The 27,133-nt window shown below is 38.1% G+C and overlaps 1 protein-coding gene across 7 annotated transcripts in view; it reads left to right on the forward strand.

Moving 5' to 3' along the window:
• CAMKMT (calmodulin-lysine N-methyltransferase) overlaps positions 1–27,133 on the forward strand; it is a 390,047-nt gene that overhangs the window by 318,669 nt on the left and 44,245 nt on the right. For 5 of the 7 annotated variants that reach the window (XM_038551186.1, XM_038551185.1, XM_038551188.1 and 2 more), the window contains 4 exons: positions 8,629–8,689; positions 10,688–10,742; positions 11,806–11,869; positions 19,319–19,385. In XM_038551186.1, coding sequence (XP_038407114.1) covers positions 8,629–8,689; positions 10,688–10,742; positions 11,806–11,869; positions 19,319–19,385 — 247 coding nt within the window. Of the gene's footprint in view, positions 1–8,628; positions 8,690–10,687; positions 10,743–11,805; positions 11,895–19,318; positions 19,386–27,133 lie in introns of all 7 variants that reach the window. The other 2 variants (XM_038551187.1, XM_038551191.1) reach the window with 2 other exon arrangements.

A 27,133-nucleotide genomic window follows, 5' to 3' on the forward strand; every position in this document is an offset into this window, starting at 1 on the left:
TCAATTTCATGACCCTAAGATCATGACTTGAGCCAAAACCAAGAGTCAAATGCTCAACCGACCATGCCACCCAGGCTCCCCTAATGTTTTATTTTCTTCATTGTCTGGAACTTCTTTATTGTTTGTTGCCCCTATTGCAGTTGTTTGGGCAAGGGCTCTGTTTTCATCCCTGCTTCTGTCCCAGCTCCTAGAATAGGCCTGACTGCCAATAATTCTAAGTGAATGAAGCAATGAATGAGGCTTAGAAAGTTTAAGTAGCTTGCCCAAGGTCACACAATCATTACAGCCAGTGTTCAAGCTGGACTCTAAGTCCAGAGCATGAGATATGTTTTTTTTTTTATTATAACTGTGTATAGCTTGAAGACCCCCTGGACATAATCTAGCCCAAACCTCATGTCTCGCAGATGAGGATCCTGAAGCTCAGTATCCTCAGGCCAAATTACTTCCAATGTCACCTAGATTATTAGTGGCAGAGCCAGAATCAGATTCCAAACCACTAGCTGGTGTTTTTGTACCATGAATCCAGCCTCCTCAGTTCATATAAAATTGAAGGGGAACCCTATATGCACTTGCTGTATACGTCATCCACCTACTTATTTATGACACAAACCTAAGTCATATTTGACACCTTCCTCTCTCTCTTACCAACCCCTTCATCTAATTAACCAGTAAGTCTTGTCAGTGTGCTTTCTAAGTATAGCTCATACCTTTTCACTTTTCTTCATCTAAGCTAACCATCACCCAAGTCACCATCAGCACTCACCTAGGTCATGATAGTAGCCACTGACCTAGTTTTCTCCCTGCCTCTCTTGCCCCTCTTCAAACCTATTTTCTTTAGAGTAGTCAGAGTTACCTTCTAAAATTTGAGTCTGATCACACCACTCTTCTGCTTAAAATGTATCACTTATATTAAGGTGCAATTTGAAAACCTTAACATGGCTTTGAGCCTGTGGAATCTGGCTCCCAGCCACCCCTGGCACTGCTGTCTTTATTTCTCCTGTATTCTGAAGCTCCACTGACCCTATTTCTATTCCTAGCCTATCGAACTGTTCTCTTCTTCAAAGCTTTATCTCACGGAGCTCCCCTAGGATGGACCATTCCCTCCACCCATCGCCACCTTCCTCCTCTCCTTGGCTCTTCATCCTCTGGATCTCAGCTTACGTGCCATTTCTAAGGGGAGTGTTCCCTAACAGACTCCTCCAACCTCCCTTCCAGCCAAGTCAGGTCCTCTACAGTATGTTCTCAGGAGTATCCTCTAGTTTTCCTACATGGCCTTTATTACAATTACAACTAGGCACATTATTTGTGTAATTGTTTATTTAATATCTCCCTCTCTAGGCAGAAGCTCCAGTGAGCTTCTTAAATGCTGTCTCATTCTCTGCTGATCCACAGGGCCTGAATCATAGTAGGTGCCCCCAAAATATTTATGGAGTATTCTGTAGCCTTCTTTTGTATTTCCACTCTGGTTTGAAACATAAATGACAAAGCACAAATGTTTAAGGAGAGTGTAAACACAGAAAACAGTCCAGGAAGTTTACCTACCCAGTCCACATGAGCTGCTTTTCATTTTAGTAATACCTGCTGACGCATTTCTTCTCCTAGAAGACTCAAGAGCTTAGCTAAGGGTGGGCTGGCCTCCCCATCTGCGTCTCAGATTTGAGAGCCTTACTTCTCACTCCTGCACAATGGACAGGATCCTTTTGTTTGAGGAGGATAAATAAAACTGCTGCGTGGGTGGGTATCAGTTGATCAGAGGAAAGCCATCTCACAGCATAGAGAGCTGGGTGTGTTGTCCCCATGGGCTAAGTACAAGCTGGTAGAGTGGAAAGTGGGAGTCAGCAGTCTGTTGGTCTTCTGACATCTGAAAAGTCTTAGGACTTTCCTCTAACATGAACTCTAGGGAAGCAAAAGCTTTTAAATCCGAGTGATCTTGGAAGACCATGCTCAGTTAGAAATTCATGTCTCTTAATATCTACATAGTTAATTTTAGGATTGTTCAGCCCTCAGTTTAATAATGGATGTATTGTTTCCAGATTAACTGTAAAGCTTGGCATTTAAAATACTTCTAAATAGCTAGCTAACAAATAACAAAAAAGTGATTGCATACATAAAATATATCACATTGGCAACTTTCTCCCTCATTATTCCTACAGAGATAACTAGTTTTTCTTATTTTACTGTTGGCTGGCTACGCTTTTTGAAGTTTGTTAGATCCAGTAGACCCATTCTGACAGAAGCATCTGCAAGGAAGCAATCCTTTATTTGAAAGAAAATGGAATGAAATCAAATGACCATGGAAACCCAAGTCTAATATACTATTATTTTTCTTCTTTCAAACAGAGCTCTTATTTAGCTAATGCTTTTATGGAGGCCCAATGGATGAAGGAAGACTTTTCTGCTATAAGTTAAACTAATTCAATTTATACAGAAAGCACTAAGGCATAGAGAACTATAGGCCTCAGAAAACTTCTAAGGAAGTATCCTAATTCATGACATGTATTTAAGAAACAAATTATCTAGAGTACATCATTAATTTAGACACTTCATGATGCTTTTGAGGGGGGTCAGTACTTTAGCTACTTTAAATGCCACTTTGGGCATTCTTCTCTGTCTCATTGGGTGATGTCAAGAACATAGCAGAAATGCCTACAATTGGTTGATAGAGCCCTGTGATATTATTAATGGAGTATAAAAATCTTGAGCATAAGAAAAACCTCCTCAATAGTGTCATTGGCTTGTATGTCCTCCTAAAATTTATTCTCATCATTTTTCCAGTGAGTTTCTTTCTGTTGCACAGAGTCCAGAAGTCACTGTTCTAGGATGTGTACTGAAACCCCACCACTCAGAAAAGTACTTATGCTAAAAAAAAAAATGCACTCTGTGAGAAATAAGAATTGTAAGAATAAGAATAAGTAATGATATTTCTTGGGTTCCAGAATTATCCCACAGTTACATCCAAAAGACCATACATTTCTGGATTTCAGGTAAACTTGGAGGTTGAACAATGCATCCAAATCATTTCCTTCCAGAAAACTCACTGAACCGCTGTAAAGAGATGTTTTTAAAGCCTAAACCCACAAAGATGATAGAAGGAGGGGACATGCAACAGTATAATTTTGGAAAGATGGGAAACAAATGAATGAGAAGTCATTGAGTTGGCAGATATGAAAAAGCCAGCAGTTGAGTAAGCTGAAAACCAAACCAATTCAGACTTCTGAAACTTTGAAAGTCTCAGAAATTGGAGCATTTGTAAAAGTAGGAGTTGAAGGAGGCTAAAATAAGGAAGATTGATTGAAAGCTGTTTTTAAAGCAGTTATATACCTATTCCAGGCTATTGAGTAACTTCTCCTCTGTACTCCCAATGGGAGAGATTTGTTCTCTGGAGAGGGTTAAACTGAACAGTTCTAGGTTGAGGGACATCAGGCACAGTTGAAAATAGAGAGAGCAAAACCAGGCTGAAGAGATTGGGTGACCATACACAGAACCACCTACACTCCACTCCATCCACATACACTCAGCCCTCTTCTCTTCCAACTAGTTTTTTTTTTCTTTCTATGATTATGTTTAAAGCAAACAACAAAGAATTACCAGATATATGAAGAAAGCTTTTAATGTGACAGGAACCAAAATCAATTAATAGGAAAAAAAGCAACATGAAGAAAATAGGCTATGTAAGGATAAGAAAAACTGTAATTAATATTTTCAAATAATTTTTAAAAGATGATCCATGAAACAGGAATAAGATGCTCTAAAAAAGAAATATTCAGAGAACTACCATTAAAACTAGCATAAATGTGGGGCACCTGGATGACTCAGTTAAGTGTCCACCTTTTTTGGCTCAGGTCATGATCTTAGGGTCCCAGGATCAAGCCCCGAATTGGGCTCCATACTCAGAGAAGAATCTGCTTGTGGATTCTCTCCCTCCCTCTCCTTCTGACCCTCCCCTGACTCATTTGCACTCTCTCTCTCTCACATAAATAAATAAATAAATAAATAAATAAATAAATAAATAAATAAATCTTTTTTTAAAAGTAGCATAAATGAGAAGTACAATAAAAAGGTTGGAGGATAAATTTGAGGAAATTTCCAAGAAAGTAGAAAACAGAAAAAAAAGAAAACAGTAAGAGATAGAAAGTAGGAAAGAAAAGATAAGAATATTAGAGTTCAGGAGATTCAACATCTAAATAATAAGAATTCTAGATAAGGAGGACAGGTAAAAATGGAGGTCATAAAATAATGAATGGAACTTCCCAAGAAACGTTCCAAGATCTGAAGAATATGGAATTTCCAAATTGAAATTACCCACCGAATAATAGAAGTTCCCAAATATTTACCTCTTACACACATTGTTTTCAAGAAGCTATTGGGGGATGTCTTGCACTAAAATGAGAACGTAAACCAAGAAAAGACAAAAGATAGAAGAAACAAGAGATGGGATACAGGAGAAGGGCAAAAGGGAGTCTGGAATGAAATGAAGATTGATTCTAGGGTATCAGCTGTATACCAAGCATAGAGGACATTCAGTCCAGACAGACAAGTCAGAAGGCACCAGGAGAGATTTTCTCCTGAGATTGATAGAACACCTGATGGGAATGAATGCACTGAGAGGGGAAATTGACAACTGGATTTTGAGACTGAATAAAAACATTAGCAAATGAAAAAAAATAGGCAATTATAAACTGCATGGAGGGGGGAATTATACATGAGCGAAAAAGCAATCATAGTTTACTACATGGGTCAGTATTATTTCATTGTCATAATGAAATTGACAATGACAGTATATTACCAAATTATAATATATCTATAATAGGACAATAGTGATGGTGGATGGGTAAGGAGCATGGTATGTGTGACACGGGGAGAGGAGTACAGATGAAAGTGAAAAAAGTTTATCTTCCATACTGGAGGGTCAATAGATTTTGTCTAAAACTGAAAAATCAAGAAGTAGCAATACAAACATATGTAGAAATATGGAATTAATTACCAGAAGAATCAACTAAAAGAATTGGAAGTAGTAGTTTCTGAGAAAGGAGAAAGACTGTGTCAGAGGGACTGGGTACTAATCTTAATCATATTCATTTGTTTTAGTTGTTGTCTTAATCATTCTCACAGAACTCAGTGTCTCTTTAAACTCTGAATAAGTTATTAACAAACAAAATCCTTTTAAAAAAAGACCATTATATTTCCACAAATAGAAATGACAAAACTGTTTAAAATAACAGCATTATTGAGCTATAATTCACATACTACACAATTCACTCAGTGATTTTTAGTGTATTCACAGAGTTGTGCAACCATCACTACAATTTTAAAATATTTCATCACCTCTAAAAGGTCACTTGACATTTACTCTCAACCACCCAGCCCTAGACAACCACCACTGTATAATCTGTCTCTATGAATTTGTCTATTCTGGACATTTCATACAAATGGAAAATGCAACATGTGGTTCTTTGTGTTGGGCTTCTTTCACTCAGCATAATGTTTTCATGCTCCATCTATGTTGTAGCATGAATCAGTACTTTATTTCTTTTATTGCCAAATAATAGTGTACTACATAGCCATACCACATTTTATATATCTGCTCATTAGTTGATGGACATTTGGGTTGTTTCTGCTTTTTGGCTCTTATGAATAATGCTGCTATAAACATTCGTGTACAAGTTTTTGTGTGGACATATTTTCTCTCGGGTACATTCGTACGAGTGGAATTACTGGGCCATATGTTAATTCTACATTTAAATTTTCGGTGAACTGCTAGACTGTTTTCCAAAGCAGCTGCAACATTTTACATAATTTCCCCTCATCCTTGCCAACATTTGCTGTTGTCTGATTTTTTTGGTTATAGCCATCCTAGAAGAAGGAGTGAAGTGGTATGTCATTGTGCTGTCGATTTGCCCTGAGATAACTTTCGAAACCTGAATAGATGAGCAAAAATAAAATAGGTTGCCAAAACCTCACCTTGGCAAGACCTTGATGAAATAAACACTCTTATTTGGAGGTATAGTTTGGTGCAAATGTTTTGGAAGATGGTTTGATATATGTGATAGGCATTTAACCCTTGGCCAGATTTCCCATTTCTAGTTATTGGACCTATGGAGAAAAATCATATTTTGGGGGGAAAATGTGTCTTCATTATAACAGTGTTTATAATCTCATATATCAAAAACTCAAAATAACTTAAATGCCTTTCAGGAAGAAATTGGTTAAACAAATTTTGATGCAGACATAAAATCAGTCATTAAAAATAATGATCCAAGGGGGCGCCTGGGTGGCTCAGTCAGTTAAGCATCTGACTCTTGATCTCGATCTCACAGTCGTGAATTTAGGCCCTGTGTTGGGGTCCATGCTGGGTGTGGAGTCTACTTAAAAATATACATATATGTAATGATGCAAGTATATTTTTATTGTCATGGGAAGTTATCCATCACATATTGAGTAGGGCAAAATCAGATTGTCAAATACCTGCCTGATAAGATCCCATTTGTGTAAAATATCTTTGTGCTTAGAAAGCTGTTTTTGAAATGATGTCCAAAGTGTTACGAGGTGTAATAGACTAGTGGTGAAATTTTAGGTGATTTTATTAACTTTGTTCTGCATATTTTTGTATTTAATTTAGTTAAAAATCAACCTCTATAATTTTTTGAGAAAATTATAAAACTCTCTTAAAAGACTATGTATTTTAGAAGTCACATTTTTGTACTTAATCAAAGCTTGCATTTTAGTTAAATACCCTTCCCCTATCATTATTTTTTTAAACCTCAAAACCATCTACTAAAGGCATAAAGAAATTCATTATTCTAATGATTATATATACTTGGTGTAGAACACTGTCTTGGGCTCTTCCTTCAGAGAATTTTATTACATACTTTATTCTTTACAGAGTTCTTTTAATGTGGAGGTATGCCAGATATTAGGATTCGGGGGCTGTAGCAAGGTTCACGGGTAGAAGGACAAAATGGTTCTCCATCTATTCTGGTCATTGGGATAGCTGTCGAGGTCCACAGATTTTCTCTTCTACTCTTTTATCCCCCAGAGCAGAAGAATAACATTAACAACAAATTTTTCTTTGAGCTCATTACGAGTTAGGAACTGCTCTGAATACAGTTCATGTATTTTACTTTTTTAATCCTCATAATTCTATGAAGTCGATACTACAATTACATTATTTTACATGAGGAATCTGAGGAACAGAGAGGTTAAGTAAACTACCCAAGGTCACTAGTGAGGGAATGCAGCCCAACAAGCTAGGACTGGAGCCCAAAAAGTCTGGTTCCAAAGCACATGTGATCTTAATTGCTATACTCCACTGCCTTTCTGACTTTTCTCCTAAATATGACTCCCAACACTGCTTGCTGATTTACTTTGTTCTCTCCCAAACTCATTTTTACCAGAAATACCATGGAGGCTGAGCCAGTTTACACTTGACCAGACTTTCCTGCAGCAGATGCTTTTATGGGGTCAATATCTTTGCTGTTCATATATTTACCCACTGATTCCCTTAGGATTTTACTTACCATTTCTTTGACATCCTCTTCTCTGGAGTGCTTGGATTTCTCACTCTTTGAAGCTGGAGATGCATCTAGAAGAAAAAAAAAGTAGGTCTCATTAGGTGTTCCAACTTTGCATCCAGACCCATTAGAAAAGAGTTTAGTGCAAAGGCAGTGAACATTCATTGCTCTTTCCCAGGGCGGCAGGGCCTTCTCAACCTCAGGCAGAGCAGGATGCTAGTGCCCTGCCTGACCTTTGAATCTGAACCCTTGGCGAAAACATAATTTTTATGACGTGATTTATTCTGATCATAGGAGTGATACACATTCATTGTAAAAATCTTTGGAAAATATGAAAAGTGTAAAGAAAAAAATTAAAAGCACTTGCAACCAGACTACTCTGTGATAACCACGGGACTATCATTTCCAAGAATGTTTATCTTTTTTTTTAAGGAATTCATATTCATTCATGAAGACTACCTAAGTCTTCAAAAGAAATGATTTACAAGTGATGATTTAAAGAAAATGCCCATCCATGGAGTTTAGTGCGGAGGATTATTATCAAATTTAAAAAGGTGCCAAAGTTAGTGAAATTTAAATTTCTTAATTCTAATCTCTAGTTTGATATTTCTAATTGAAGAAACGAAATAATTATGCGTATTTGAAAACATTAGGATGGAATCAAAGAAAAAGGACCTCAGATGTTTCCTTTGCAAGGGTTTTTTCCATTTATTTTTGCCTCACGTGGGCTGCACATACAGTAGGTCTTCAACTGACGCTTATGAATTAGCTGAAAAGAAGGTTCACATGTACAAGATCGCTACCTGAAATACCATTAAAATTGGACTTTTAGTATTTGTAGTTTGTGGTTATTGTTTTTGCTGTCTTGTGATTGAAATTTGGTAAAAATTATTTAGGATATTTTGCTGTTTTTCTGGGAAAAGAGCTATAATCAACAACAAAAGAAACTCATTTGATATGACATATTACAAGTAATAATTATGTTAAGTTTGATTCAAGTTGAAATAGCTTGTATTGAACATTATTTTTAAAAGCCATTTCTTAAGAGAACAACTATAGAGAATGATTATAGAACAGACTCCTGTAATCAAAAAGTGTATCCTCTTGTGTTTTCCAGGCATCTGGCCATCTGAAGAGGTTTTGGCTTACTACTGCCTCAAGCACAGTAATATATTCAGGTACAAAGCTGCACTTAAAAAGATATTTTTTTAGCCCATTATGGGTATTATATATGCATATTAAAGATTGCTGTGATTACATTCTTCAAATTAAGTTGTTAAAGAAATATAAGAAAGAAAGAGAGAAAAGAGAAAGGAAAGGAAAAAGTTCATGGTGAAAACATGTTGCTTCTGAAAAGAAATCTGAATTGCCTTTGGGTACTAATATTGCACAGCAAGCTTTTTGCTATATGTCAAAGGCTTTTGATTTTCACTCAAGGCATTTTATTTCACTTTGATTTTGGGGAAACAAAAGTGAAGCTCCAATCAATCCTCCCTGATTGTGAAGGTCAAAAAAAAAAAAACAACAACAACAACAACAAAAAACCACACACAACTGAACCACAATAAAGACATTCTTTAAACTTCTGCTAGGGAAATCACTACAGAATATTTGATAATTAAGTACCCCACAGCTATTATTTAAAGATGCCATTCCACCCTGGTTTTAAAGGTATTTTATATATCTAACAATATGTATTTGTAAAATATAAATTACTATTACAGATCCATGCTATGGAAATAGATGTTTTCAGTTGTCAATGTGCATTATAGATCACACCCATGGATGTGATTTAGGAAAAGGAAAATAAACCTCCTTTTATTTGAAAATTCTAAAGCTGTTTGGTGGATCCAGAAAATAAGGATTTTTCATTTTTAATTCTCATTTTATAAAAGTCATCCAATATCTACTTCCTGAATAGCGCATTATGATTCCAGACAAGTCATTAGTGATCATGGTGTGTGTTTTAACAATATATATTTACAAGATTGGGTCAATAATATGTATTTTTTAAAGCTCTGTGGGTCCATATTTACCAACCAGTCTATAATGGCTTTGAACAACTAAATACTCATTAAGTGTATTCCGGAATATGAATATCCTTGCTTGGCTTCTCTTCCTCTTCCCTCTCTTTGCACCTCTCCCTCCTTTTCAATTCCCTCTTTCTGTTTCTTTTCTCCTGTCGAGGTAATAAACTTCCCAGCCTGGAAAGAAGGAACAATCTTAGGGGTTTAAGCATATGAAATAAGAACAGGGCAGTTTTGAATTTGGGCTACAGAGCTGCTCTGGGAGTCTGGCATTTGCTCTTCTCGCTGTGCTTAAGCTTGACTGGAGCTCCAATCATGGAGCAGTGGGGCCAGGGTAAGAATGTCACACGTTGAGGGCTGATATTTGGGCACAAAGGGAAAGGTGAGTGCAGAGTGCCACACTAGACTGTCAGCTTTTACTCTGAGCCGCTTTACTTTGGAGCGGTGAAGTCAGAGCCCCGTCATTACTTAGGCCTGGGTTTGCTGGCTTAACCATATTATGTCCCTGCATTGTTTATTCACTGTGTTGTGTTGGGGTCAATTGTGATTTAAGTGTTAATTGCTAAATGCTCTTTGTGTAATTGTTCTTTATGGGGGCAGTCGGCTTTCCAAAATGTTTCAGCGTGGTTTCGAATTTTTTTTTCCAAAAAATCCAAGATTGCATTTATTTGCGTGTGTGTATGTGTGTGTGCATGTGTTGTGTGTATGTGACTATAATATAGGTATATACACACTCATATATGTTCTTCATTTACTTGTCTAACTGTTTTTGAAGGAATGAATGTGGATTAACAGTGTTACCCTTTCCTAACAATTATCTTTCGCTACTCTAGCTAGTTTAGTTCTAAAAGACAGCGCCATTGACAAGGGAAAAAAAGGGAACCTTCTCAGATTTTTCAGCTCAGCGGTGGTAATGTTGCAGTGAACACTAATGAGGGAACCCCCACTGATTTGCCTGCTTTGTGACTTTTCTATTTCATAATTATTTTTAAAACGCAAAGCAACATGAGGTAGCCTAGTCATGTCTCCACAACTTCCTGGTAGCGCCGTTCTTACTGCAGATGGCAATTTGTTCTTGTAACATATATCTCTCTCTGACCATTTTCATCTAATTTGTATGGGTTCTACCATTTCTTTTCTCTCTTTCAGGGACCTTGCTGTGTGTGAGCTAGGGGGTGGCATGACATGCTTGGCTGGGCTCATGGTAGGTCTTTTCTCAATTCCAATCCCATTCAGAGGGAGGAACAAAAGGAAAAATGTTCCAGGGCCTCCAACGGCTGGGTCAGAGAACCGTCAACAGCATCAGCTGCGGTCAAGCTGCCGAGTCTTGAGAGACCTTCTAGATTGACTTACTTTCGGATCATATTGATTTTATGGTTGCCTCGATGAGCAGAAACATTTTACCTCAGTGTAGTCAATATCGCTTGTTGTGACATTCCAGGCCTCGCACGGTCTTTCTTTGCCATAGCGAAAGCATTTTTTTTTTTTTTCAGATTATAGTCCCATTTGCTAAGATACAGGAATAGCCCAGCGAATCACAGTTGGAGCACCATGATATAGCTGCTAATGTTTTGCCTGCATTATTACACCAACAAACATGATCCAGAGCGCTCAGTAATTAGATTCTTTTGAATTAGATTGGCCATTCAGGAACGTCGTTCCCCATTCTCTGGGTTCTGAGTCATGTATTCAGGAGATATTATGTAGCAGCACAGTGCATTAGACAAGTTTTTATGTCTCTACAAATAAAAGCATATTGTTACACTGATTGGCATTTGACAAACCTGTCGCTCTTACACAATGTGTCGAGGTTACAGCCCAATGTGCGAGCATGTCAAAGCTCACAAAAAAATTACCCTCACAAAGCCATCTGCCTGCAATGCAAAGTTATATGAAGGGCATCAGGCAGTCAGACAGAAGCAAGCTGAAAGGCAGAGTGACAGCCTTGTATGATGGCTCTACTAGATAAACAGAAGCCCACAAATGAAAGCCTCTCAGAATACCATCATCCGCTGTCACAATGCAATTACCGAACAGAATGATAGCAAGATAGAGGCTCCCGCAAATGGAATGATAAAAGTATTGACTGATTTGATTGAATGATTAAAATAATGCAGACATAAAATGAAAAAAGATTGAAGATTGTTACAGAGAAATAGGTGAGGAAGCATGATACTGAAGGCTTGTCACTCCTGTCTTCACTTCCACACAGACAAGCATATTTGCTCATTGTTTGCTGTGCTCCTTTTTTTTTTTTTTTTTTTCAGGTTGCTATTTCTGCAGATGTCAAAGAAGTTCTGTTAACTGATGGGAATGAAAAGGCCATCAGAAGTATCCTTATTCAGATAGAAAACGGGTTTGTTGTGTTCACTCCTTTTTCCCGGCCGAGTAACAATTGATATAAAGAAAGACAGCATGGGGTATTAAAAAAGAATCCCCCCCACACACATGATAAGTAATTAAGAAAAAGTAGAAATATATGGAATTCATTGGCTACGACGGGTTTTTTTCTTTTATGTTGATAGATTTTTACAGTCACTTCTTGCTAAAGGAGGCCATGATCTGTGGACGACTCAAGGCAATCAGAACATTTGTTTCATCATAGTTTTCAGGCGTTCTTAATGTCCTTTCATTTTCACTGAAATTTCCCAGTATAAAATTAATGATTGAATACTTATGATATCCGATGTTGCTTGCAAAGACTAACTTCCAGCTTCACATTCATTATTACCTTTCTAGGGTTTGATCTTGTCTGTATGTGTTAGGTAGCATTGGACCTACTCTAATTGCCGAGGGGTTACCAAGAAGCTCCCCGTTGGAAACAGCTATCAGCTTTTCATTATTTCCTTTTATTTAGGATTATAAAAGCTATCTCTTTTTTTTCTGCTATGCTATTACAGCTCAAACCCCATTATATTAGATTATGCTTTACTAATATGTACACAGAGTTCATGAAAATTGAACTGTACTTTAACTAAGAAAGCAAGCATAATTTGTGGCTACTTTAGCAATCGAGCTGATTTGTTCAGGAGCAGTTAACAGCCGTTAGAAATTGAGAGGAGAAGTGGAAGATATATTTGCTTTGGATTTTTGGTATGCCTTACATTTACATTATGAAGGAGGCAATCTACTTATTTGAATGTTAGACCTCTAAAATGCCAAAACGGTTTAGATTTTTGCGGCTTCTTGCATAAAAGCCTATGTTTCGATTTTCTTTTCCTGCCTTTGCTATATCATTTTTTAAAAATAAAATTTGCAGCAGCTCTATCAGGCTGTTCAGAGAGGAGAAAGGAGGTACAAGAAGCACAGTAGCTAATATTGTTCAGCAGCACTTGTGTGCTCTACAGAGCCCCACCCAGCTAATTGCCTGACAGACTTAAAAAAAAAAATTCAGGAAGGAAAAACAGCCAATCACAACCCTGGCCTTTCACACAAGGGAAAGAGATCACAAAAGGTGCTTCCTTTTTTAAGATGCAGGATTTTATTTTTTTTTTTTTTTTTTTTTTTTTAAATTTTTTTTTTTTTTTTTAATTTTTATTTATTTATGATAGTCACAGAGAGAGAGAGAGAGAGAGGCAGAGACACAGGCAGAGGGAGAAGCAGGCTCCATGCACCGGGAGCCCGACGTGGGATTCGATCCCGGGTCTCCAGGATCGCGCCCTGGGCCAAAGGCAGGCGCTAAACCGCTGCGCCACGCAGGGATCCCCAAGATGCAGGATTTTAATCATGATCTTCAGACTGTCGCAAGTTTCTCAAAATATTCCCGAAGATGAGCCGATGTTGTTTCATTCACTCTGCTTTATTCTGAGTTATGCCTTGCACTATATCATTTCACTGTGCTCCTCCTCCACATGTCAGGGAACACAGAGAGGAAGTCAGGTATGCTGGCTCAGCCCCAGTGGATGATGTTTTTTTTGGGGGGAGCGGGGGTGGGGAAGGAGGATTATTGGACAAGACAGGGTCATTTTAGCCACAGAAACTTTCAGATTGGCTGGCAACCTGAGGTTTTTCTCAAGTCAGCAGGTGTCTCATTTAATAGCATCAGAAACAAATTAGAACTTTTAGCAAACTATAGGAACATCTGTAGTCAGTATGTAAATTTAATTGTACTGAAATTATTATCGAGCTAAAGTACAGAGCTTCCAAAGAAGGGAAGCAATGCTAATGTCATTAATTAACACACCTTTGCTTTAAACAGCAAAGATGCCATGCCAGCTCTTGGAATCAGAGAGGAAATCTCAGATTCTGTATTCACTCTGCTGGCCTTTCAAAGAAATGATTGGTACAGCCCCCTCCCAAGAAAATGGATTTTTAACATTTGGTCCTCAGAAGCTCAGCCCTGAGAGTGCTTTATTGTGCTGGGTTTTACAATGGGTTTAATATAGCGGGGTGCCAAAGGGCAGGAGGGGAAGAACTTTACAATGTAGATAAAGTAGGTCCTTTCAGGATGCAGACCAAAACCGGTGGTGTGTTTCATTTCATCTCCTAGGACTCTCCTGATGGAGTTCAGTTTTTATCATGCAGTGGTTCTATGTTTGTGTGCCTTTTTCTTTTGTAACTAGATCTAATTTTTTTTAATTAAGAGGAAAAAGCGTGCCTAAAGCCTTAAAAATTGGCAATGTATTTTTTCCTGCTTTTACTACTAATGTTATTCTTGATTTGCTAACAGAGCTTACAATTGGCATCCGTTGTAAGCTGTTGTACTGAGTGAGGTTAATATGAATGAAATTTTCTTTTCTATCTGTGTGCCCACTTTCTGAAAGAATAACTAATTCACTGACTCACATACTGTTGATGCATATAGATTGAAACAAATTCATTTAAAAATTACTGTTTACATCTTTCCTTTAAAATTTTAGGAAGCCTAAATTATATGGCAGTTGTCGGATATTATCCAAAAATTACTTTCTAAAAAGTAAAAGTGGATGTCAACAAAAAAGGGGAGAAACATTGCCAGAAGCCAGAAAATCTCTAAGCAAAGCTGCTAATTATTCTTAATGGGCAAGATGAGCACATTAAGAAACAAATGAATACATCAGTGAAATGTAATTGAAAATCGACCTGGCAATCGCACATCACATCTGAGTATTGGCCTGTATATTATTCTCATCATTTTAAAAATTATTTTTGTTGTTCTTGGCATCCGAATTTAATGAACCTAACTGAACCTTAATTCCCTAGTCTCTTAGGCTTCTAAGGTTCTGATTTTTACCCTTTTTTAAAAAAAATAGCATTTTTGATATTTCCTTTTTATCTTCTATTATTTCTATTTTTTTAAATATGTAAGGTAATGAATGGATGAGTTCTGAATCTTTATATCATAGAAGCATATCAACCAGCTGTGAGGTTATTTGTAATCTTCCCTAAGATGTATCGGATGGATTGGCTATGTCTTCCAGAGCTTTCTCCCTTGACCCTAGAAAGCTAGATGTTGATTTGAGATCTATTAAAGAGAGATATCTGAAAAGAGATTAAGACTTGAGGTATAGGTGAGTGTTGTAAATCCCAAATATTTTCCCAAACTTGTAGGGACATGTCCCTGAGGTTCTCCTTGGTCCTTAAACTGCATTGGTGGGTCTCATCCAGAGCCCCCCTACCTGAAAGCTGCCCCTCCTTACAGATGCCATTTTATCTGTACCCAAAGAGAACAAAGGATACATTGGAAATGGCATCATTTGGTTCATGCAGTTCTCAACTTCGCCTAAGATAGTTTGAAATGTGTTCCCTTTTCTTTGGCACAGCCCTTTTGGTGTAATAAAGGAGGAAATCTCCAGGTGCCTATATATAATAGTTACTAAAGTTTGTAGCTGGTAATGACAGTGACAAAAGAAGAGGGGGAAGAAATGGTATACTGAGTTATTATCTATGCTAAGCCTCTTCCAAATTGTAATGAATAAAAGTACAATACCTAGAGGTACACTCACTAATTCTCCCAACACAAGCACCCTGCCTCGACTCATCCTTAGGAAGCATCAGGCGTGTTATCTGCAGACTGTGACAGTGCTTGGTGACCCATTGCTCATGCTCCCAATCCAAGCATCTTAGTCCCACAGCATGCACAGTCTGGATCATGACCTTGAGCTTAGGGTTCACCCCAAATTCATAAATCTCCTGTGCATTTTAAAGGAGATATCCCTGACTTAACATTATTTTATTTATCAACAGAATCTCTGACTTGAGTAACTAATAAATTAAGCTTCCTGTAGACTGTGTAGCCTGTGCTGTGGATGGTGGAGACCTTAGGAATACTAGGCCATTATCCTTCTAATATCTGTGCCAGCTGTACTCCTGGTTGCTTGCTGAGTCATTAATGGACTCCGTGTGCCTCATTTTGGGGAGGAGCTCAATAAATAGCTTTGAAAATTCAATTTAAATTAAGTAATAAATTAATCTAATTAATTAAAATTAATTCAACCACCATTAATTGCACACCATCTCAGGTTCTAAAAACATAGTAGTGGACAAGACGAACCAAGTCCCTGTTCTAGTTGGACACAGACTATGCCTTGACTGGAGCACATGGATACATGTGAAAGACACTGAAAATCTACAGGGCAAAAGTTCTTTGATTCCTTCCAGTTATTTAAATTCTGCAATTGAAGTGTCCACATAATTCATCTGAGCATCAGGGAGAGAAAATAAATCTTGACTGCCAAACCTCATTTTAGTTATTCCCCAGCCTCTTTATCCCTCCAGAGCTTTTGCCTGAATTATTGAAAAAGATAATGAATTGACATGAATTAGGCACCTATATGTGTCAGGTTCATCCTATGTGGTGCTCCATTAAGCTTATAAAATAGGTATCATTATTCCTATTTTTGAGATGGAGCTCAGAGAGGCTAATTTACCCAAGTTCACACAGCCACTAAGTATCAAAATCAGCCTAGAAGCCAGCCTGTTTCATTTGACTTCAAAGCTTTTTTATTCAACCCCCCATTAAACTATTCCATTTCACCAAGACCTAGGATGGTTGGCTGAGTGTCATCTTACATTTTCCTCAACACCCTCAGGAAGAAAAGGCCTCTCACCCAAAAATATAACAGTTGACATTGCTAATAGGGTTCAAAGCACCTCCCTGTCATCCTCTCAATTTCTTTGATAACAAGCACATTTAAGAATATTTTGCAGCCTTTAAGTTGGCAAATATTGCCACATCTAGCGTTTAAAAAAAAACTTTAGAGATTAAAATGAATAGGACTTACATTATGATTTCATGGTATCCTACCCTCACCTTGGATGGTCCAATGAAAATAAAGGTAACACAAACTGAGAAAGTAATGCTCTGTGAATCACAATGTTATTATTAAAAATAACTTTCTTGCTTAAAAAACAATTCCAAGTCCCAAAATGTAGATGCAACTACTGATAAACATAGCAATCACTAATTGCAGGAGGAGGCTAATATTTTATATGTAATTAATTATATTTATATATATATATATAAAGTTAAGGTTACTTGTTAAGTAAACTGTTACTTTACAAAAATATATATTTTAAGAATAATACTCAACTGAACCAAAGTTAAAACAGAGCCCCACTCTTGAACTGTGCTTTTTGGGGAAGAAAACTTAGATGTAGAAACCTGGTTTATTTTAGCAACAAGCATAGATCTTGTAGCTCTGGAAGCCCAGACAAGGACACTGGAGGTGATTGTCCTGTATCCAATTAATCAGAAATCATGTTAAAGCTTTCTTGGAACTCAGTACTTCCCACTGAAGACTTCCAGAAGATGGGTACAGTGCAAGGAACATTATTTGGTCCATCCTGTTGAACAGTATCCTGGATATATTGACTTGATTTGATTGGATTTCCTTTATCACTCTGAGGTGACACAGAAAAATGACAAAATTTATTATTAGACACAGTGCCATCCAAAAGAACAGCCTCAAAATCTGATCTAAAGTGAAGGGTGGGAGGGCAGAGTATGAGAATATATCTCTTAAGATATTTTAATACACTATTACCATTTGTTTTTCCCTTTGTACTTGTTTTAATGTAAAACACCCCCTAACTCATAAAATATATTTCCTTCCCAGCTTTAAAAATAAAGCAGCCTAAATACTGCTGTGAATTTTTTTCATGAAAAAAAAAGAAAGCACCTCTAGAATATAAATACATACACTTGCTTCAACCTGACCACCTGGAGTCATAGGTTTATAAATTGTATAAAAGCATATAGCGTTAAGATGTTTACTAAAAATTATTAATAGGTTTTCAGAGTTATATAATTTAACTTCCCTGTGACTATTTTATAAAAAGTATTACCTCCACTAACAAAATAATATGTTTTGCTTGATAGATTAGTCATGTACTCATACGACGCTACAGGTGTACCAGGCACATTGTGGCATGTGGTTGGATTACGTGGGAACGTGGCGTAGGGTGTGGCCGGAGAGTGGGGGCGCTCAAGCAAAAACAGTTGTCAATTGACTCTTTCCTAATTTTGTTCTTCTCAGAATAAAGATGTCAGCTGTCCTTTTCTACAAGACATTTCATTTAGAAGACTTTCCTGAAATACTTTCTTCCTGAAATAGACAGAACTGTAGGCCGATGTGTCATTTTAGTTAATCAAAACAAGTAGGCAAATTAGTCTCTTTTATTTTTTTAATGAATGTAATTTAACGGTATTTAATTTGCATACAGGAAAGTTCACCCAGGAAAAAAAAAAAAAAGTCTGCATTATAGCACTTTTGTAAACCTCCACAAAGCCCTTCATTAGGAGACCTAATTGATTTTTCCTACCCACTCCTGGGGGGAGAAAGCTATCACAGTACCTGCTTATTCACTCAGAGAAGAAATGGGTGTGCCTGATGTTTCAAGCAGAGATTTGGGTTAAAAAGTCCTGTGGCTCTGTTCTTGCAGGGGGATCTTGGCCACTGCTTGTTCCGAGCATTCAGGAAATCTGTTTTTCTTAGCAATAGGGGAACATCGCTTGTCTGCTTGGTGTCCTCCCCATGGGCCCAATTTAGTTCAGCTTGGAGCCGTCACTGGAATTATTTTATTTCTTGTTTATTTGAACCTGCTTTATTCCGAAGGAGGGACTTTGAGGCTTTTTACAGTGACACATAGGATATACCATATAAAACAAATGAGAAAATGAGGGCAATTGAAATCAGAAAGCCAGGAAAATAGGATGAAGCCAGGATGACAGATCAGTACTGAAAGTATATGCCATGAGCTCTTGTGGTTGATAGAGTTAGGTCATCCGTGTGGTTCTGGGTTGCACAGGGACTGGAGCAAGAAGAGAAACAAGAACAGTTGTAGGATTTAGTGTCTAGAAGTTAAAGTAAAAGATCTCAGCTTTGCCCGGTGTTGGAACCTGACATGATTTTTCCCACAGACCTGCATCAAGATGGCGCTGTGTGATGTAATGGACTAGCTCTTCAAGACATCTTTTCAAGAAATATGGCTTTTCTTGGTACAAGCCCTTTCCCTACTGACTGAAAGAGGCTTGCCTTTGGGCTTGTAGCTCTTTTAAGTAAGTGGGGCAAGGCACCTATGCAATAGTCATGTATACCCACCAACGCCCATACCCTGGGCCTTGCCTGCGTGCTCCCGGAAGCCCAGTGAATTAAAGAACTTGCCTGTGACAAGTAAGTCCACATTTGGTGGTAGAGCCAGGGCTAGACCCTTCTTCTCCTTCCTCCCACCCTACAACTCTTCCCTTCACACTGTGCTGATCCCATATGCAGTAAGAGGATCACCATGCTTGTGGGCCTTTTTGGGGCCAGGGAGTCAGTTGACAGTCACTGCAGAAGCTTTCTTAACTCTGTCCTTTAGACGTGAGAGACATCATCACAAGGAATCAGAAGGCTGGAGCATTTAAAACTCGGAAAATATCAAGCTGGTAAGATACCTTTCTGCATTAAAACATTCTGGTTTTCTGTATGGATTAGAATTAAAAATAATAATAGCTAACATTTACTGAGCACTTACTATGAGCCAGGCGCTATTCTAGGTAGTTTTAAAATATCTTATGTAATGTTCAGAAGAACCTGTAACAAGGCAGGCAGGCATTTTCACTATCTTCAGTTAATGTGGAAACTTGAAATGGTATTGAACCCTGGATTGGGAATGGTTTAAGGATTAAGAGTGTATAGTCTGAGGCTGGGAGAAGTCTTCCTGGGACCTCCTGATGAAGGCTCTACTCCTTTGGTCCTCAACCTAAGGGCAATCTTACCCCCAGGGCCGCTTTCATTGTCCTGACCCAGGTAAGAGGATTGCTAGTTGATAGAGACCAGGGATGCTGCTAACCATCCTACAATGCACAAGACAGTGCTCATAACAAAGACCTACCTGGCCCTAAGTGTCCATAGTGCCAAGATTGAGAAACACTGCGCCAGTCATGATTTTAAAATAATCTAGGTATCCATTCCCATTTAGACTCTGTTCATTCTTATTCAAACTTGGAGAAATGCTTACCCTCAATCAAAACAATGGTGTTTTCTGTGATGCTATGTTTTCTTTTGCCCTGATGATAGGACCTAGAAGAGTGAGTAATCATTTAGTACTTTTCACATGAAATATCTGTATTTGTGCATGTTTCATTTATACATTGAACCCCGGACATTAGGAGAACAATCTAATTTTTAACTGGTTATTTAATTTACTTCTTACTGTTAGTCTGTCATTCTTTGATATTTTGAGTTTTCTCTGTGTTGAAGATGCTTTCCCACCCCAACTACTCAGTTTGGGGCGTGGGGAGAAGATGAATGAACCATAACAATGCTTAAGAAATCTCCAGTGGTCAACCTATTGAGATGAGGCCATGGAATAGCAATAATTAGTTTTTGTCTTAGGTCAGCTGGTGAAGGTAAGGAAGTGTCCATATACGTGTTTTTAAATCCTGCAGTAGAATGTCAGTGTAAGTGGCACAGAGGGTGGTGTACTATGTGTTTCTCATATAAATAACAAGCCAGTTCCGCTTCCCAGAAAGCCTTAGGCAGGTCAGGAGAAAGAGCCATCTGTTACCTGTGTCTTCTTCATTCTTAGGGCAGCCTTTACTCCACAGTGTAGACTGTCATACCCTTCTGGGGAGGACTTCATTTGGGGATGTGATTTTCAACCTGGTCTTTTAGTTATCAATCAAAAGCACATTTTCTGTGTTGTCCTCATTTACATTTATTTAATGCTTAAGGTCATTTGTGACCATTTGAGTGTATTTCAGCATATGGAATCAGGGAATAATAGATTCAGCATCATGCTGTGAAGAGAGATTGTGTTTTTACAAGACATAATGTTGTTTACTGGGTGTTAATAATCACTAATTAATAAACATATCTAGATTTTGAAAATGTTCCATTTTGAGGAATAAAAGATGTCAAGTGTTTAACTTATGGAGTGCAACAGTATTTTCTGTCATCTCTTCATAAAATAATTAAGTTACCTAAAGAAGCAAAATGTCATTATTCAACACAGGATGTATCCAAAATGGCCTTTGTCTCTATTTATCTGTTCTCAAAAATACTCTCTCTAAATAATATTGTTCTAAGATGTACCTGCACATATAGTCTACATGGCAGTAGTCATTCAGGGACCTTCAAGATGAGGGGTTTGGGTTTTGGTTTTTTGGGTGTTTTTTTTTTTGTCTTTATTAATTGTGGTCAGTTTTTTCTTTTAACCACTGCAAGCATTTTGTCCGAAGTCTACTAAAGCACTTTGCCAGAAAACTGAGGGATGAGTCAGTCCTTGAAATACCGTGATCTCATATGAAGAAGTGACTTGACCACTTAACCTTCCAGAAGCTAAGAGGAACTGCCAACCAGTGATGTAATAATCAGCAGTTTCCTTCCTTCCACTGCTTTCCTACCCATAACCAGTACAATATGATGAGCACATTAGTTCCATGCAAGAAGAAATAAAAGGAAACTGTTCACAAAAGAGCTAAGATATAGTTCACTCTTCTTTATTAGTGCCTCAATGCATATGCAGAATTTCTCCTCCAAATTGGAGGTGTGGAATAACAGTAGCAACAGATAACTGAGAAGTATTTACCATGGCTACAAAGCCCACCTGTGAGCCAAATACTTCTGCTATTAAAAAGCACTTCAAAGCTTGACATGAAGTTTGGAACAGCTGAATGTCTCCCGTGACTTCATGTGCAAAGAAGCTGTAGCAACAGAAAGGAATACCCTGGTATGGGAACTGTGGGCTTAGGAAATGGTGGTTTTGTTTTGTTTTGCTTGAAATATTTTATTTATTTATTCATGAGAGACACAGTGAGAGAGGCAGAGACACAGGCAGAGCGAGAAGCAGGCTCCCCGGAGCCTGATGCAGGACTCAATCCCAGGACGCAGGGATCACACCCTGGGCCAAAGGCAGACACTCAACCACTGAGCCACCCAGGTGCCCCAGAAATGGTGGTTTTTAAGAAAGAAATGAGAAACCTCCCAGGATATGCACAGCACCCCAGGCTCCTGCTCCTTGTGCTCTGTGTGTGCTCAGTGACTCCCAACACCCCTCCTGTCTCTCAGCCAGGGTGGACTCTGCCTGGGTGGGGCCTGAAACTTATTCTCAGGGCCCTCTTCAGGAGAATGGGCTTGATACCTGACTTTGGCAAATATCACGGAAGCATTTGACCACGTGAACACGTGTCTAGGGCTCCTTTTGGGCCTTGCGAGGAGCCTGTGCAAGTGAGGGCCCTGAACACTTAAGCTTCAGTAGGTCTGCCTTGAATCCACCCCTGGTCTCCTGATCACCACCACCCTTGTCTAGAAAAACGCTCATCCTCTAATAACAAACTTTCTTATTCCCTCTGTTCCACTTTAATCCCGTCTAATTGTTGCTGGGTGTGACAGACATGTTTGTGGAGGCCTGGAAGCTTTAGCCCTGGCCGAGAAAGATCTAGGATGCACGTAGATGAAGCATTATATCCATTTCGTCTCACAGATCTTAATGCAATCATTTGATGGTTCATTTGTGTGTCCATCCATGCAGCCATCCATTCATTTAACTAATAGGTCCAAGCTATTCTGCCTTGGAGAACATAAATATGGAGTTGTGGAGAGTAACTGGTGAACAAAGGAAATCGTGCTGCTAAATATAGCTAGAGAGTGGTTGAAAGAGCAAGGATATTTACAGCTTCTCAATTGTTAGGTTTATCAGAAGCTGTCTTCAAAACTCTGACTTTCTAATAAAGAAGCATTCGGAGCTTTTGACGTCTGCATGTTTCTGGGTGTTCCAGAATTAGTGAATGGCGTCATTCTCTGGTTAATATTAGTTAACAGTTACAACATTTTAAAAAATCTATCAAATATACCCTGCTGTGATACTAAAAGTAAGTTTCTGCCTAAGAAAAGAGTTTATCTCTGTGTGAAAATTGGTAGTGAATTTAGGCCTGTGACTTTTATTATTCATGGATAAACCATTAATTTTAGTAAACTATGGAACTTATTATAACATTTAAGACTTCTTTATAACCCAAATTTCACCTTTCTGTGGGCCTCCAGGACTGGCTATTGGCCCCATTACCCTCCTACTTTTTAAGATTTGTATCTTTCCTGAGGCTCATTTTCTTTTAAAGGTTAAATCGGAGTATGAAAAATGATTTTAAAAATGTAAATCTCAAACCAAGTGGGATCCACTTGCTGTTTTTTCTAGGCCTTCTGCAGCCTACCGTCACTTCCTTCACTCCCCTCACTCAGTCTAGCTGTCTCTGCTTCCCCAGCATATACCTCCTCCGTGACCCTCTCCCACGGCCACCCAAGCCTCTGTACTCTCTGGACACATCTGGTCTTTCCCAACTCTGGCCTTAGCCATTCCTGTTCCCCTCCTCCTTATACTTCTAAATCCTTCCTTGTAGGATGGCTTACTTACCATTTCTCCTGCCTTTCTCCAGCCCTAATCTTGTCATCCTTTTAGTTTCTATAGCCCTTAGATTGGTCCCAATTAAATATGCCATATTCTCTTATTGCTCAAAGCATGTTGTCTTATTTTTGTGGCCATTATTCATTTTTTTAAATAAATTTATTTTTTATTGGTGTTCAATTTGTCAATATACAGAATAACACCCAGTGCTCATCCCGTCAAGTGCCCACCTCAGTGCCCACCACCCAGTCACCCCCACCCCCCGCCCACCTCCCCTTCCACCACTCCTAGTTCGTTTCCCAGAGTTAGGAGTCTTTTATGTTCTGTCTCCCTTTCTGATATTTCTCACTTATTTTTTCTCCTTTCCCCTTTATTCCCTTTCACTATTTTTTATATTCCCCAAATGAATGACATTATTCATTTTTTTAAGATTTTATTTATTTATTTGACAGAGAGAGAGAGGGAGAGGGGGAGAGAGAGAAAGAGAGAGAGAGAGAGAGAATACAGGGGAGTGGCAGACAGAGGAAGGAGAAGCAGGCTCCCCACAGAGCAGGGAGCCCAATGCGGAACTCCATCCCAGGACTCCAGGATCACGACCTGAGCTGAAGGCAGATGCTTATCTGCCTCAGCCACTCAGGTGCCCAGTTCATCATTTCTTGACAAATATTTCAATCACTTTCTGTGCACCAAGTACTGTTCTACGTGCTGGAGATGCAGTGATTGAACAACTGAGAAAGTCCCTGCTTTCTTGGAGTCCACACTCTTAATAGGGAAGACAGAGATTTTTCTTGAAGGCAAGGATTCTGCTTAATATATTTTTGTGTTCCCTGAAGCAATTAGTACACTAACTATATCCTTCTTACAGGAGAGATTGTAAGATTTGTAGTTGGAGCACATTTTGAAAGACATGAATCCATAAGGCTTATGGAACCAAATAATTTTTAGTAGGAGAGAGTCAAGCTCTAGAGACTCAGACATGAGTTTATACATCAGATAGCTGCCTTTCATTTCAGGATAGGCTTCTTCTCAGGCCTGCACATGCCGTGCCTGTAGACAAACTGACATTGTAAGTAGGTGTTTATCTGTCCTTTGTCACGTTGAAGAGAAAGGTTAGAAGAAGGTAACCAAGATAAGGAGGCTGAGGGCTCTCTTTGAGAAATTTTCTGATAAACTATACGTGTTAGTGGGTCTTGCTACAATTACGGTAACAGAGTCTTAAACACTGCTGAGAATTCTAGAGGTGCCACAGTCCCCTTTCCTTCCATCATGGTCTTGGACATGGGGAAATGAAATTACTCTGTGTACTTTCTATTGCAAACATTTTTTATTTGCCTGACAAATTTTAAGAAGGGTCTGTATGCCCTATTATTTAGTGTTTTGTGCTGAAGAAACCAGCTCCCAACAAGCATGATATCCAGTTTCTGGTATTTTGATACAGTTCTCCTTCTTGTATTAAAATGAGCCAGATTTTAACATTTGGGGGCACTGCGTTTTTGGTTTTTTTTTTAGACATCCTCTTAAACTGCAGCAAATTAAAAATTAAGGCCTTTTATTCTAGAATAACATTGTATCAACTCTTTGGACATGCAGTTCCCTACTCTTCACTGAGATCAAATTCTCACCACCCAAATTTGGCCAAGTTCTATATTGATAGCAAGATATGCCTATCAGACTACTAGATCCTCTGTGGAAATGCCTTCCAGTTTTAAGAGAAGAATCACTCCTTCATAGAAATGTGTATCCCTAAAGTTACATATCAGGTAAAAACATCTTCATTTCCAAAAGATTTCTTCACTTTAGAATGAACGAGGGGCAGGACTCCTGGGTGGCTCAGTGGTTGAGCATCTGCCTTCAGCTCAGGGCGTGATCCCAAGGTCCTGGGATCAAGTCTCACATCAGGCTCCTCGCAGGGAGCCTGCTTCTCCCTCTGCCTATGTCTCTGCCTCTCTTTCTGTGTCTCTCATGCATAAATAAATAAAATATTTTTTAAAATAATAAAAAATAAAAAGAACAAGGGACAATCTTCAATTTTTAAGAGAATGACCATATCATTTTCCATTGCTAAAAATAACATTTTACTTTGATAATAGTCTGTTTTCAGTTATTTTGCCATTATAAACAATGCTGCAGTGAACATATCTGTACCTGGATGTACGTTTGTAAGTATATCTGCAGAACACATTTTCAGAAGTGAACTTTGTTTATATGACTCTACCATAGTGTAAATTACAATTTTGTAATATATTTTCCTATCTGTTACGATTAGTCCCTTATCATTATTCTTTGTTTTAGAATTTTCTAAAATTATGTTGATATTTTTATTATACTGGCATTTCCATTGTGATTGAAAGAAATACAACTTACTAATAAGCCTTGACATCTTTTTTTTTTTTTTTTAAGATTTTATTTATTTATTTATTCATGAGAGGCTCAGAGAGAGGCAGAGACACAGGCAGAGGGAGAAGCAGGCTCCATGCAGGGAGCCCGACCTGGGACTCGATCCCATGTCTCCAAGATCAGGCCCTGGGCAGAAGGCAGTGCTAAACCGCTGGGCCACCGGGGCTGCCCAAGCCTTGACATCTTTATGACTGATTCTTCCTAATCCAGAACAGGGCATTTCCTTTTCATTTAAGTTTTTTTAGATGTTCCACTAGCAACTGAAATCTTTCTTCATTTCTCTTGTTAAATTTATTTTTGGAAACTAGTTTTGTTTCTCTTGTCAATGAGATCTTCTCTTTCATTATACTTTCTAACTGGTTGTTATATGTACATAAATAAAGAAAGCTATAGGGTTTTGTATAGTAAATGTTCAGTCACCTCAATGAGTTATTATTTCTGCTAGTTTGTCAGTTTATTCTCTTCAGTTTTCCAAGTCAAAAATCCCATCATCTGCAAATGGTGATGATTTTGACTTTTTTCTAGTTCTTATACCTTTTCTTTTGTATTTCTTGTATAATTTTATTGAAAAGATAAGAATTTTCAAGGTGATATTAAATAATAGGCATTTTGAGCCCGACTTTGTTGCATGCCTCTAATGTTTCACCATTAGATTATGCATCATTAGCATTTGAGTGGAAATATATATGATTTTTTTTAATCTTGTTAAGGGAGTTTTTAATTTCCTTGTTTTTAAGAGATATTATTACAAATAAATATGGAACTTCAGCAGATGCTTTTTGAGCGTGAATGGAGCTGACCAAATTGTTTTTCTTACTTCACCTGTCACTATGACAACTCATATTTAACAGGATTCCTAATATTAAAGCGTCTCTGTGTTTCTAGTCACTTCGTTATGGTGTCTCAATTCATCTCTTAACATGCTGTTGTGTATTCTAGCATGTTATATGAAATTATTTTTATAACAAGTTTTTTGAGATATAATTCACATACCATATAATTCACCAGTAGAAGTGTACAATTCAGTGGGTTTTAGGATATTCACAGAGTTGTGCAACCCTCATGATCAATTTAGAACATTTTCATCATCCCCGAAAAGAGTGACCCATTAGCCACTGCCCGTTGCCCCTACACCCCCCCGCTTTTCTCCTTCCTAGCACTAGGGAGCCACTGATATACTTTCTGGCTCTATGGATTTGCTTATTCTGGACATTTCACATAAATGGAATCATATCATATATGGTCCTTCATATCTGGTTTATTTAACTTAACATAACGTTTGGGGTTCATTCATGTTTTAGCATGTATCAGGATGTCATTCTTTTTTATGGCTGAATAATATTCTACTGTATGACTAGAACACATTTATTTTATTTTATTTTGATTCCAGCA

The sequence above is a fragment of the Canis lupus genome, chromosome 10 (assembly GCF_011100685.1).
Source record: "Canis lupus familiaris isolate Mischka breed German Shepherd chromosome 10, alternate assembly UU_Cfam_GSD_1.0, whole genome shotgun sequence".
Taxonomy (NCBI): Eukaryota; Metazoa; Chordata; class Mammalia; order Carnivora; family Canidae; genus Canis; species Canis lupus.